This window comes from Suncus etruscus, chromosome 1 (assembly GCF_024139225.1).
Source record: "Suncus etruscus isolate mSunEtr1 chromosome 1, mSunEtr1.pri.cur, whole genome shotgun sequence".
In the NCBI taxonomy this organism is placed as follows: Eukaryota; Metazoa; Chordata; class Mammalia; order Eulipotyphla; family Soricidae; genus Suncus; species Suncus etruscus.
The window spans coordinates 68,743,114-68,758,362 of NC_064848.1; the positions used below are offsets into that span (position 1 = coordinate 68,743,114).

Sequence of the window (15,249 nt, forward strand, 5' to 3'; positions counted from 1 at the left end):
TGGCTTCTGTCCTTTTTTTCTTTTCCCTAGCCAGCTCTCTGCGGCAAAAAAGAAACTGCCCACCATGAATCAGAGGGAGAGGAATAGACTAGAATAATATTGCTCCTTTGTAGGATCTAAGAAAATAAAAAGGTGGTATGATAATAATATCCAAAGACATTAGAGATGAGAACCAGGAGGACCAGTCTAGGGTAGGAAGCTCAGCACAATAGTGGAGCAGAGAAGTTAGAATAAAGAAGGGATCTCTAAGACAATGATGTTTGGAACTGATCACAGTGTATAAGAATTGGGTACTGAATAAAGAGAAAGTGATAGGTACAGCTCTTCTTCATTAACAATAATGCAAACCACAGTGTCTAAAAGAAATAAAATTAAGAGAGAATGGGAGGAGGGGAGGGGGAAAAGGGAAGGAGACAGGGAAATTAGAGGCAGGAAATATGCATGGTGAAAGGTGGTGTACACTGTAAGAATGAAACTCAGTCATGAACAACTTTGTAAGTCCTGTGTTGAAATAAAAGGAAAAAAAAAAAACTGCCCACCCCTCTTTTCTAAAGATGATCATGTTGGCACCCAGGGTTTCAATTCACTAGAACTCAAAAACAAGAAGCAATGTTTGTTGAACTAAATTACCTCTTTATTAGAAAGCACCAACACCACATTCTTGGAAATTACTGGAATTTTATTTGCCTCAGGCTTATGACTTGCAACCAAAGACATTGTGCAAAGAAAGCAAAGATTAAGTACACTTTGGGGATAAGGAGACGATACACATTGGTAACAGAGGAGATCAGGTTGACAAAAGAAGCCATCCAATACACTATAGATTGCAATATTCAATAGCATTTTCAACAAAAGATTTTTTAAAATCAAGAGCAAAAATAAAATTAAGCAATGTTTACAGTAGACATAAATCTTATACAATTCAAAACGCAGTTCTTTTCAGATCAGAGCATAAAATGGAAAAATGTATATGCAGGTGAAGTCTAACTACTGTACATTTATCACCTATTAAAGTTGCTTATATGTACCACAGTGTAAAAAAAAACAATACCGAACAAATAAGAACCTTGAAAATTGCCTGATGAAAAATAAAATAACCAGTGGCTTTTAATGGCTTCTCCTGGTTATCAGGGCTACAAAAAGACAAAAATCTTCTCATTTGAACAAGTGATAAAACCAGGTACAATCAAATCATTACCAAATTAGTCCCACCCATAGAAATATACTATCCACCCACATATTTTCCATCAAAAGCTTTTTTAAATGTTCTTGCTTTAATCTTTGAATCTTTGAGGCCGATTTGGTCACAATATGTTACAAATATTTGTGCGTGTGTGTGCATTTTTTTTACACCATGATATCATATGTTTGTCTAGCACTATTCTAAAGCTAGTTTTATAGATGATGATGATATAAGAAACAACCCAGTGTCCCTATGACAAATGAACTCACTGGGTAAAAATGAGAGAGGGGAGGAAGGAATTCAGTTCTACCAAGGAAAACAGGTCCATACTGATCACTCATCATCAGTCCCACTTGCTTCGGACTGTTCCTAAAAGAAAAAATAAGAGAAAATGAAATCAATTATGTGCAAGGAAAAGGAGTCTGATCATAAATCATGAAGGGGCAACATGGGGAAATTACTTTGGAAGGAAGCAGTTAACTCTCCGTGTCTCTTTATTCAGTAAGAAGATGGAAACAAGAAAGAGGCTTAAGAGTCTCTGGAATACCCAAAGCTATCCCCACACTCTACCCCAGTGTTTTACTCTCTTTCTTTATTTTTTTTTTGGGGGGGGGGTCACACCTGGCCGGCTCTATGCTCAGAAATCTCTCCTGGCGGGCTCAGGGAACAATATGGAATGCTGAGATTTGAACCACCGTCTTCTGTATGCAAGGCAAATGCCTTACCTTCATGCTATCTCTCCGGCCCCTCCCTTTCATATCCTTGTATGAGAAGTTTGTGGCTAATAGCTTCTATTTTCATCTCAATTTATAAAATTTACAAGAGAAAAGTACAATGCATCTGAGCTCTATTTTCTGGGAAGTCCTTTAAAGAGATATGGGGGAAAAATATGTGTCTGTATGTGTATGTGTGTGTATGTGTGTGCGTGCGTGCATGTATGTGTGTGTGTGTGTGTGTGTGTAAAAGACAATGCTAGTGGTCAAGGTTTAAAGACAGGTGAACTGGGAAAAGAATTCCACAACTTTCATCAGACTTAAAGGGAAAAATTGTTGAAGGAAAGAAATTAGACTAGCACACATACTAAAGTGGAAAACCATCTTTCCAGAAAGACAAAAGCAAGATGGGGCTGGAACGACAGCACAGCAATAGGGTATTTGCCTTACAAGTGGCCAACCCAGAAAGGACCTGGGTTTGATTCCCAGCATCCCATATAGTCCCCAGAGCCTGCCAGGAGCAATTTTTGAGTGCAGAGCCAGGAATAATTCCTGAACATCTCCAGGAAGATGAATGACATGGAGGACACTTCAAAAGAAAAGGTGGTTAAGATTTTGTCTGCTCACACAATCAGGAAAAGTATGTTGGATCAAATAATTAAATTTATTTTAAACCTCTGCAAATTACTTTCATAAAAACATACATAAACTAAGCATTGATTCTCAAATATGTTGCAAGGGATAGTGTGAAATAGGCACTAAAGTATGGTACTATGTGGGAAGGTCCTTCTTTCTAGGCATGACTCAGTAAATGCTCCCTGAGTCCTGGTCTCCTAATACCCACCTTCTTACTCTTTCCTTTGTATTCACCTTATACAAGCCCCAAACTGATTCTTATTTTTTTCATCTAATCATTCTTTCATCTAATATACTGATATATACTAGGTTCTGTGTGCTGGGTGTTAGGGATATAAAATATTAACTGGCCCTGGAGAAAATGACATTTGTAAGTAAGTAGTGAGAAGAAAGGAAGAAAGAAAACTTGATTTAGTAGTTTTTCATTTTTTGAAGACTATTTTTAAAAAGCAATAAACAAATTCCCAATTCTTCACTATTGTAAGTCATGCAGCTCATCAGTTCACGTCTCTCAACAAGGAAATCTCATAAACCCATACACTTTCATTTACAGGTAATAAAGAGAAGCAGTTAAAAGGAGGAATAAAACCTGGGAGGGACCCAGTGAAGGACCTTCATGCTTTATTTAAAAGTAGCTACACTTTTCTATTGTTTTTGTTTGTTTGCTTGTTTTTTGTAACCACCAGCTGTGAGTGGGTTTACTCCTACTTCTGTGCTCAGGAGTCAATCCTAGCAAGCTTGGGGGAATCATATGAAAAGACAGGAATCAAACCTGGGGCAGCCATTTACAAAGCAATTGCCTTACCCACTGTGCTATCACTCTGGATTTTCCACTTACATTTTCATCCTGCTCTTCATCACTGTCGAAATCACTCACTACAGGTTTGGCTTTTCCTCGATTTGGCCTCTTCTTGCTTTTTCCTTTATCTCGGCCTTTCTCCTCTTTCTTATTGAGCTTGATTTTCACTTTAACGGATTTTGCTACAACAAAAACAAAACACAGTAATGAGAAATCGCGAGGAATCTTTTCACAGGTCATGCCAAGAGTGCTGACCTACAGATGACAAACCAGATACCCAGAACATTCTCTACTTATGCCTGTCATCCTGCCTAGTCAGAACCCCCTATCATTGGCAAACATGTCTCAGTGTAAGATAAATTACAGTGTCACCATGAACAGGCAACAAAAAAGGAATGAGATGCCATGGAGGGCAGCTGGACTAAATCCTATTCTTTTTTTTTTTTTTTTTTTTTTTGTGGTTTTTGGGTCACACCCGGCAGTGCTCAGGGGTTATTCCTGGCTCCAGGCTCAGAAATTGCTCCTGGCAGGCACAGGGGACCATATGGGATGCCGGGATTCGAACCGATGACCTCCTGCATGAAAGGCAAACGCCTTACCTCCATGCTATCTCTCCGGCCCCTAAATCCTATTTTTGATTCCTAATAGCCAGAGATCTTTCAAAATAAAATAAGGTTGGACAGTGTGGTATATTGGTCAGGGCACTTGCCTTGCATGAAACCAACCCAGGTTCAATCTTCAGCATCACATATCTTCCTGAGCATATACCAGGAGTGATTCCTGAGTGCAGAGCCAGGAGTAATCCCTGAGCACTTGATGGGGTGACCCAAAAACAAAGAAACAGATAAATGGAAAAAAATCCCTAAATTATGAAGACTGCCTTTCCTATTTGGGGGAAGAGAGCTTAATGGAACTTTTATATTAAAAAGTAAAGAGGGCTTTTCACAAAGGCCAATGATTTTACTATATAGATAATTCCAATCTATATACTTAAACAGAAAATAGTTAAATAATGTTTTTAACAATACAGAAAAGCATGAAAAAAAAAAGAAAATGAAATGTAAAAAGTTTCTATCTTCTGGCGTTTTCCACACTGGAGAATTCCATGTTCCTTTTATTCCTATCTTTCTCTTGTCTCCCATCTCTTAATAAATTTTTTCAATAAAAAATTACTTTGCTTCACTAAAAGTTTTAGAGAAAAAAATAAAAGTTTCTCATTCCTATCATTAATCTCTCTCCCACTACTTTTTCCCTCTGATTACTTCCAGAAAAACAAAAATCTGTATCTGCAAATATATCTAGTCCCTTTGTATGTACCTGATTTTTCTATGGGTTTCAAGAAATTATCTATGTATATTTCAATGTATGCTGAGGACTATAAATAATGTAATAATGTATACACAGAACATACTCAAATTGGCACCATTCTATCCCAAAGAGGGTTTTAAGTATACATCTATAATTAACAACTTGTTCTGTTTTTTATTTTTCTTTTTTCATGTTTTTATTTTTGGTCACACCAGCAGTGATCAGGGCTTACTCTTGTGCTCAGGGTTTACTCCTAGCTCTGTGGTTAGGTATAACTCCTGTAAGTTATTCATGCAAAGGTAAAAATACCATATATGATGTTGGGGATTGAGCCCAAGTCAGCTGCATGCAAGGCAAGCACACTATCCACTGTATTATGTGGCCTGTAAAAGGAACTGGGTTTGATGCCTGGCACAGTCAGGTTCTTAGAGCACCACTGTCAACTGGGAGTAGCCTCTGAGCACCACTAAGTGTGGCTCAAAACCAAAAAAACAAAAACAAAAACAAAACAAAACAAAGAAAAACCAACAACAACAAGAACAAAAAACCCAACTACAGTAAACAACAACAAAAACAACTTTCAAATCTCCAAACCAAAAAATCCAAACTGATGACATAGAAATAGAAAGGATCATAAGAGAAAGAATAGTTTACTAATATAGAAGAAAAGGGGAGTATTCTGTTTATAACTAAAATCCAACTACACTAATATAGAAGAAAAGGGGAGTATTCTGTTTATAACTAAAACCCAACTACATACATGCTTATAATCATGATGCTTAAATAAAGATTTATATTAAAAGAAAAACAAGACTGAATCATGAAGTAGAAAATATAAACTAGTCTGAATTAGTAATCAAGTATTGTCCCAACAAATAAAAATCTAGAGCCAGATGGTTTCACAGAGAAATTCTATCAGCATTAGAAAAAAATTTAATGAGTTTTCACCATAAATATAGGAGGAGAAAATGTGTCCAATCTCATTTTACATGGTCAGAATTTATGCTGTTACCCAAAACCAATGCAATAAGATGCAAAAAAAAAAAAGAAAAAAAAGAAAGGAAGAAAGAAAGAAAGAGAAAGAGCGAAAGAGAGAGAGAAAGAGAGAAAGAGAGAAAGAAAGAAAGAAAGAAAGAAAGAAAGAAAGAAAGAAAGAAAGAAAGAAAGAAAGAAAGAAAGAAAGAGAGAAAGAGAGAAAGAGAGAGAGAGAAAGAGAGAAAGAGAGAAAGAGAGAAAGAAAGAAAGAAAGAAAGAAAGAAAGAAAGAAAGAAAGAAAGAAAGAAAGAAAGAAAGAAAGAAAGAAAGAAAGAAAGAAAGAAAGAAAGAAAGAAAGAAAGAAATTTATGCCAGTATCTCTGATGGACATACATGAAAAAAATACTTTATTATATCAACAAACAGCATTATAAGAATCAAGATGTGGAAACCACCTAAATGTCTACTAGGGGAAGAATGAAAACAAATAATAAAAACAGATGGCGGAGACTAGCACACATCAAAAAGAATAAGAACAATCAGTGCTGGCTCAGATGTGGGGAGAAATAGACTCTCACTGCTTGTGGGAATCTCGACTGGTTTGGAAAGCAATATAGACAATTCTCAAAAATAAATACAATTAAAAAAATGAACTTCTATATGATCCAGCAGTACTGCTCCAGAGAATATACCCTCAGGGCACAAAAACACTGCAGAAAAGCCCTCAATTCTCCTAATTTCATTGCAGCACTATTCACAATAGCCAGAATCTGAAACAATTCAAATGCTCGTGAACAGATGAGTGGATAAAGAAATGGTGGCGCATCTACACAATGGAATATACTACACAGCTATTATGAAAAAATGAAGTCATGAAATTTGCTTATACATGGGTAGACATGGAGAGTATGAAATGAGTCTGAGGAAGAAGGACAGATATGGAATGATCACATTCATTTGGGAGATATAAAAATGTATAAGTACAATACTCAAAAATGATAAATTGCTTCGTGATAAGAAACCTACCACCAAGTGTGATGGGATGGGTGGGGTGAGGTCAAGTGCAATTAGGAGAGAGGGACCACAAAAACAATGATAGTTGGGAATGATCACTCTGGACAAGAATGGGTGCTTAAAGGAAGTAAAGTGATATTTATGATGCCCTAACAGAATTACAAACCATGATGCCTAAAAAGGAAAAAAATTAAGAGAAAAGTTTCCGCCATAGAGGCAGTGTTGTGGGGGGGGGTGCGGGGAGAGGAGGGAGACGGCAGAAGAGAAAATGGAGACATTGATGGCAGGAAATACACAGTAGTGAAAGGATGGGCATTGGAATATTGTATAACTAAAACTCAGCCATCAATAATCTTAACTCTATCTCATGGTAATTAAAATATTTTTTAAAAAAATAAATAAATGAATTATTATTCCTCCATACAAAAGAAAAAAAAATCTCAACATTTACAGTAATATGGATGGACCTTGAAGGCATTATGCTAGGTGAAACAAGTTCAACAGAAAAAAAAATGCACACATATTACATGATCTCATTTATATATTGAATCCTAAAAATTAGAATTATATGATCCCTGAATGTAGATCCAGGAGTAAACCATGAACACCTCTGGTGTGGCCCCCAAAACAAGCAAACAAAAAGATGCAAAAATTAAGCTTACAGATACAGAATAGAAATGTGGCTGTGTGGAGGATGAAATGAATAAATGAAATAGGTAAATAATCAAGGAAGTACACAGGAACTGTATTATATATATAATGAGATAAGGAAGCTAACTTTTTATCTCTCAAAAATTTTTTTTTAATTTGGACCATACCCATAGATGTTTTGGGTCTACCTGGGTTGAAAGCTTAGGAGTCACTTCTGGTAGTGCTTAGAGACCAAATCCAGGGCTTTCCAAGCAAATCATGCATGCATGCTATTCCTCAGCTCTCTACTCAGTCCAAAGAAATAGATTTTAAGATTTGCCACCACAAGAAAAATATTGTTCACTATGGGTTGAAATAGATACTATCTAGACTGACTGGTGATTGTTTCACAATAAGAAAATATAAAATTATGTTGTATACCTGAAACTAACATTATAAGCCAATTACAGTTCAATATGAAATACGAAAGACACAATGAAAAGACAAAAGAGATACAACATGAGAACAATGCACTAGTAAAGGAAGACAGGATTCAGACACCTTGATTTGGGCCCAAAGAAACTGTACTAAAGCCACTAAGTTTGTGATATTTTGTTATAGCAGCAATAAAAATTTAATCTGCCAGGAGTCACAAGAGATTGAAAAAATTATATTGATGATGGGACAAGAGCACAACTATATAAAAACAGATGAGAAATCTGGCATGAAAGTAAGGAAATATCTCTGTAAGATATATTATATAAATTTATTCATCAGTGCTAAAAATATTAGAACTAAAGATTAACCAAATGAAATAGCAAAAGTTTAAACTAATAAAAGGCAGACTCACTAAAAAATTATTTTAAGTATGAGGAAATAGTTCCTAATGTACACTGCTAGCAAAAATATAAACTATTCTATGTTATCACTCTATGTCTGGGATGTTAGAAAATAATTGCAATAATATGTGGGTAAAAGTGTTCAGGGAACATTAAAGTAAGATAAATCCATTCTGGTATGTTCATTAATAAAGTTAATAAGAACTATCAAAAAGTAATGCTTTGTTAAAATGAACATAATAAATAGTAAATCAAACTGCAAAACTGTGCTATACTTTTATAAGTAAAATAGAGAAAAAATCTGGAAAGCAAATTAACTTCTCAAAATGTTAAATGCATATTGGATAATGGAACTATACAAATTTTCCTTTCTAAAAATTTACTTTCCAAGTTGTCTGTACATCAACAAGATGGGAATGGAAGGGACTTTTCTCAATATAATCAAGGCCATTTACCACAAGCCAATGGCAAATATTATTCTCAATGGAGATAAACCTTTTTCTCTAAAATCAAGTTGTCTATACTATGTATACAATTAAGAATTTATCTAACATAAAAATTTTGAAGCATTTTACACGATTTTACACAGCAGACCATACATTACTGAGATTCATTACTTTAAGAAGAGGTATAGAGTGAAAAGTGCAATTAGAAAAAAACTGTAGACTTCTGAAGGCAGTCTGAGTCTTTGAAGTATTATGGTTATTCACTAAGACTGGGAGTCTGGTAAAACAGAGATACTTGCCTTCATTGAAAAATTTTAGAAGACCCCAATCTCAGAAATCAAGTTAAGTAATATTTTAATGCAGTATTTTTTGTTGTTATTGTTGTAGTTTGGGGGCCACACCCATTGACGCCCATGGGTTACTCCTGGCTATGCGCTCAGAAATCACTCTTGGCTTGGGGGCCCATATGGGACACCGGGGGATCGAACTGAGGTCCATTCTAGGTTAGCGCCAGCAAGGCAGATGCCTTACCTCTCCACACCACTGCTCTGGCCCCTCTAGTGCAGTATTTTAAAAGCTCAATTATTATTAAAACGAAAAACCACAATGAACAAAGTAATAACATCGGAGGAGGTAGGGAGGCTTCCCAAACAGTACTCATGGAAAACCAAGGCCACTTCCAGCACTACTGTTACCTGCACAGTTTGAACTATTAAATACTCAGACCTAGAGCTGCTTGAGTGCAGAAATGTTGGAAGACATCAGTACAATTTTGGGGGCACTAGATGTGTCTTGTGGGCTGTAATAAAGTAGTAGGGATTGAAAAAAAAATAAAGAAGTAGGGATTGAACTTGGGAATTGTGCATACTAGGAATATGCAGCAGCCCTTTCAGCTATCTTCCCAGAATGCTAAATATCAATATCATAAATGTAAGTTTTTTTTAAAGGATCAGCATCTGATCAATAATGGGTATAATGAGTAGCAGTTTCAACACAGCTGAAAAATTCATTTTCTAAAGCAGAAATTCTTAAGCATAGGACCCGCCCACTACGGAAACTGCAGCCCTGGGAACTTGTTAGAAATTTGGACTTTCAGGACATGATTCTACTGAATCATAGACGGGGTTGAGATCCAGTGATTAGTGCTGTATCAATCCCTTTAAGTTAACCATTGTGCTAAAAAGCAGATGGGTGATAACAGCAAAACTGATGGAAAATAAATATTATTCTGATTTTAATTTTTATTTGTTTTGAAGACATAATATACCCAGTTATACTCAACGACTGCTCTTGGTTCTGTGCCCAGGGATCATTCCTGACAGGATTTGGGGGACAATATGTGATATTATTTATTAAACCCAGGTTAGCTCTAGGCATGGCAAGTGCTTTATTCACTGTACTGCCTCTCCAGCCCCTACACTGTTTTGCTTGTTAGTTTTGTTTTGTTTTGGGGACTACACCCAGTGGTGCTCAGGGGCTACTCCTGGCTCTGTGCTCAGAAATCGCTTGTGGCAGAGTTGGGTGGACCATACGGGATGCTGGGGATCAAACCCAGGCCTGTACTGGGTCGGCTGCATGCAAGGCAAATGCTCTATTGCTGTGCTATCACTCTGGCCCCCACTATGTTTTTTTTTAAAGGCAACATTTAGTTAGTGCTATAAAAGCCCTAAGTGCACTGCACTTTTTTCCTCATAAATTTAATATACAAAAAATAATGCTATTTCAGGTTTTCTAAATATATTTAAGCTATATCTTTAAAACATATTATTATATTTATTTTAAGATTACTATAATCATTATAATTATATTACCATGCAAAATATATGTTAATAGTATTACTATTAATTAATAAACATTAACAATAATATTATTATAATATCATATATTATTATAATAAGATAGTATTAAAGCTGCATCTCTCTGGAGTCAGAGAGATAGTACAGTGGGTAAAGATCATGCTTGCATGAAGCTAACCCAACTCCTGTATCCCATATGGTCCCCTGACTCTGCCAGGAGTTATTCCTGAGAACTAGAATATCCTCTGGGCATCTTTGGGGTGTGACCCCAAATAGACAACAACAAAAAACTATTCTGAAGGTATTTAACACATTTATAGTTTAGCAATAAAATACATATGTATGTTATTAACATGCACAATTTGAATTTGCTTGGCTTCCCTACACAAAGACCACAGAAGTCCTTAGCCATAATTTGTCATCTTTTGGGGATGACAGAGCAATAGAACCTCAGGTAGAGTTTTTGCCTTGCACATGGCCAACGTTGTTATAATTCCCTGTATCACACATGGTCCCCAGGAGTAATTCCTGAGTACAAAGCCAGGCGTAATCCCTGAGCACTGCCAGGTGTGGCCCCCAAACCAAAACAAACCAAAAACCAATATGTCCTTGGCTCCAAGAATATAGTGAGATTAAGGAAAGAAATAGAGCAGAGGAAAAAGACAGATGTGAAAATAATGGGGGGCAGGGGTAAAAGGGACTCAGACGCAGTGATGATGTATAATGAAGGACAGAACTAAGTATCAAAACCACAGAGCCAACAACAATAAAATCATGAGACCCAAACTTTAACAAAGGTGCCTGTTATAATGGTTGACTGGAGGTAAAGGATAAAGGAAGTCTGGGGACACTGTTGGTGGCATTGGTGCTGAAACATTGTATGTCTAGAACTTACCTATGAATAACTTTGTAAATAACAATGCTTTAAATAAAAAATATATTTAAAAACAAAACAATATATCATTCCAGAGCTAGTATCTAACATAGGTCCAGGAAAAAATATCCAAGTTTTTCTATAGCTAAGCCACATGTTTTTTCCCCAATGTGATAACACTGATATTTAGATATGTTTATTGTCCAATAACAAGACATCCCTAAATATGATTATAATACAGCTGACTGGATACCACTAAAAATTAGGGTCTTTTCTTTATAAGATGGGAAAGCTTAAGTACTGGATCAAGACAGGGAATAAAAAATACAATTTAAATCCCCTTTGACTTTTTTTTGTTTTTGGGCCACACCCGGCGATGCTCAGAGGTTACTCCTGGCTGTCTGCTCAGAAATAGCTCTTGGCAGGCACGGGGGACCATATGGGACGCCGGGATTCGAACCAACCACCTTAGGTCCTGGATTGGCTGCTTGCAAGGCAAACGCCACTGTGCTATCTCTCCGAGCCCCCCTTTGACCTTTTGATTTTGATGCACTACACTCTGTAAATGACTCCTCATTAGTGGACATTTTCAGCTCTTTTTTTTTTTTTTTTTTTTGGTTTTTGGATTTTGGGTCACACCCAGGGATACTCAGGGGTTACTCCTGGCTATGCGCTCCTGGCTTGGGGGACATATGGGATGCCAGGGGATCGAACCGTGGTCCATCCTAGGTTACCACATGCAAGGCAGACGCCTTATGGCTTGCGCTACCACTCTGGCCCCTTACCTCCTCAATTTTTACAGAGAAGGAACTGAACTGTCTTGGGGCAAACACACAGCTTCAGGTTGGCTACCAAGCACAGACACAGATAGACCCAGAATTGAGATCCAGATATTAAAGAACAAGCTCAAGCATACCCTCAGACTCAGACTCCTCTTCATCTTCCTCCTCCTCTTCCTCATTGGTTTCGTCTTCACTCTCTTCTTCTTTGGCAATTTTCTGCCGAGCACTCTTAAACACTGACTGCAGGACAATGGAGTCTTCATATATCTAAAGAGGCCAGGTAGAATCTGTTAAAAACTGACAACTAGATGTTATCGCAGAACGCTTCTTTGCTGCTTCTCTTCCTCACGCTAAACACTGACTTGACTTCACACACATTTTAGTAAAAGCAGCAGTGTTAGCTTTTATAACTATAGGAAAACCCAGAGGAAAATACAAAGTATTAATATATATCTTTTCAGAAAATATCTAGACGCAGTTGAAATAATTTTCAAATTCATGTGCAATGGGGAGAGAAAAGTTGACTTTTATAAGCTATACTTTAATTTTCTTGTGCAACAAATAAAAGTACCTACAAAACCACATTTCTTTTTTTTTGGGGGGGGTGGTTTTTGGGTCATACCCGGTGGTGCTCAGGAGTTACTCCTCGCTCTGCACTCAGGCATATGGGATGCCAGTATTCGAACTGAGGTCTGAACTGCAAGGTAAATGCTTTACAGCTGTGCTATCGCTTCGGACTCAAAACTACATTTCTTATTTGAATTGCAATACTGCAGTAAAGTGTACTTTCTTTTAAAATCACTTTCCCTAAGAAAAATAAAGTTATTACTGAGTTGATTTATTGGTTCTACTCAACATTCATCCAATCAATACTTTATTGTTAGCGTGTACACATACTTGAGCACCTAGAGCTCTGTGTAGGTGCTGAGAAAGGTAAAAAATAGTTCTTTACCTCAAAAACATCAAAAAAAAATTAGAATCGGAAGTATCATATGATCAAGCAATTCCATTTCAAGGTATATACCCAAAAAGGATCAAAAGAGGGTGTTGGGGGGCCAGATCAATAGCACAGCGATAGGGCGTTTGCCTTGCAAGCAGCTGACCCAGGATGGACCACGGTTCAATCCTTCAGTGTCCCTCCGGTATCCCCCAAGCCAGGAGTGATTTCTGAGTGCATAGCCAGGAGTTATCCCTGAGTGACATGGGGTGTGGCCCCAAAACCAAAACCAAAAAAAAAGAGGGTGTTGGGATTGAAGAAAGTACAGAAGAAAGCGGGGAGGGAGTTTGTCTTGCACACAGTTAACCTAGATTCAATCCCTGGAAGCCAATATCATGCCCAGTATTGCCAGAAGCAATTCCTAAGTGAAGAGCTAAGAGTAAGCCCTAAGTACACTTGGGTATGGCCCATAAACAAACAAACAGAAAATCTAAAGAGATATTTGCACATCCATGTTCTTAGCAGTAGAGTTCTTGTTCATCATAGCCAAGAGGAAGAGCAACTCAAAGTCCTCTGAGGGATAAACAACGAATTGTAGGCACATAATGAGCAGTTATTTAGTTTTCAGCAGGAAGAAAATCCTGTCGACATGGTAATACATAGAAAACCTTGAGGACATTATGCTCAGTGTTAAGTAGTTAAATCAGTCACAGAAAGGCAAGTTCTGCATGATATATTTACATGGCTAAATTTATCTCTCTAAAATATCTAAGATAGTTTTAGATATCTAAAATTGTCAGGTTCACAGAAAGAAATAGGAGCCAGAGCAATAGCACAGCAGCAGGTAGAGCATCTGCCTTATACACTGCTAACCCAGGACAAACCCCATTCATCCCAGGCATTCCCGTATAGTCCCCCAGCCTGTCAGGGGTGATTTCTGATTGCAGAGCCAGGAGTAAACCCCAGCACTGCTGGGTGTGGAGCGTGGTCCAAAAACATAAACAAAGAAAGGTGATTATTTAGACCCAGTGGGAGGCGAAGCTGGCAGCTATTCTAAAGATTGGTTGTATGATAATGTGACAAAATGTCAAATGATCAAATTTACATGTCTCACCAAGATTATTTATTAAGAGAAAACAACATAGGTATGCTCTCTCATAGTGTATTTCTTTTTGTTATTGTTGGAATATAAGTCACACATTCAAAGGAGTGGGAGCAGAGGAGAGGGCTTTAAAAAAATCAGAGCACAAGCTTTGCAAGAGCTTTATATTTGATCTCTGGCATTGCAATGTCCTCCAGTACCAGATGAGACCCCCAAACTGTAAGAAGGAAGGATGAGAGGGATTGGGTAACTTGTGGTCTGCACCAACCAATAGATAACAAGAAAACAAAAGAGAGAAGCCTGGAAGAGGGCCAATTAGAGTAGAATGTGCATAATATATTAGATTTGAGCTTAATGTTAAACCTAAGGAGAATTTCAGCAGGGATACAAAAGAAGAAGGTCTTTTAAAGAAGGAGGAGTGAGGGGGGGGGAAACAAAAGAGGCAAGAGGAAAAAAAATCCATCAGGGATTGTGATAAAACCCTAGTTCAGGGGTGGTGAACAAGTTCGACACGAATAGCCAAAATTTTAAACTGTGAGAGAGAGCCACACCACAAAGTGACCTGCCAAAACAAACACTCACACAAAGCATATAATTTTAACAATAATCTATTAAACACATATTGCATTTTGCCATTTTGAGTGAGGGTAAAAACCCTGCAGTGATGGTGAGGGTGTGCTGCATCCTCCACACTAAGAACTAATGGCAAAATGTGCCACAACATGTGACACAGGGGTCCCCCGCTCGCTGGCCCGTGCTGTTGTTTCCGAGGGATAGGAGATAGGTGGACACAGCCTGGAGGCAGGACTCCGCGCTTGGAGATCTCTCCTCAGAGGTCCCTCCTCAGAAGCAGCAGAACAAAATCCAAACTTGGCAAAGAGGCACAGTATACAAAATGATGATAAGAGGCAAAGAGCTGCATTCATTTTGGCCGGGAGCCATGTGTTCGCCACCCCTGCCCTAGTTCATAGACTGGGCCAACCAGACTGTCATTATTATGTGATGATATAAAAGTATACAGGTGCTCTCTGTTTTCCTTCATTTTTCTTTACAGGGTGGGGTAGACTTTGGATAATGCCCAAAGACCACCTACAAGAGACTAATCACAGCTTTTTACTCAAAGGTCAATCCTAACAGTGCTCAGGGACTCAGGACCTCCTGCATCCGAAAACATTTATTTGATCCAGAACACTGAGCACTCTTCTCCCATCCACT

At 37.7% G+C, this 15,249-nt stretch overlaps 1 protein-coding gene across 1 annotated transcript in view; it reads right to left on the reverse strand.

Moving 5' to 3' along the window:
* Nucleotides 1–612: 612 nt before the first annotated feature.
* SMARCA2 (SWI/SNF related, matrix associated, actin dependent regulator of chromatin, subfamily a, member 2) overlaps nucleotides 613–15,249 on the reverse strand; it is a 240,963-nt gene continuing 226,326 nt past the window's right edge. The window contains 3 exon segments of the mRNA XM_049774259.1: nucleotides 613–1,552; nucleotides 3,371–3,513; nucleotides 12,130–12,262. Coding sequence (XP_049630216.1) covers nucleotides 1,517–1,552; nucleotides 3,371–3,513; nucleotides 12,130–12,262 — 312 coding nt within the window. The 3' untranslated portion in view covers nucleotides 613–1,516.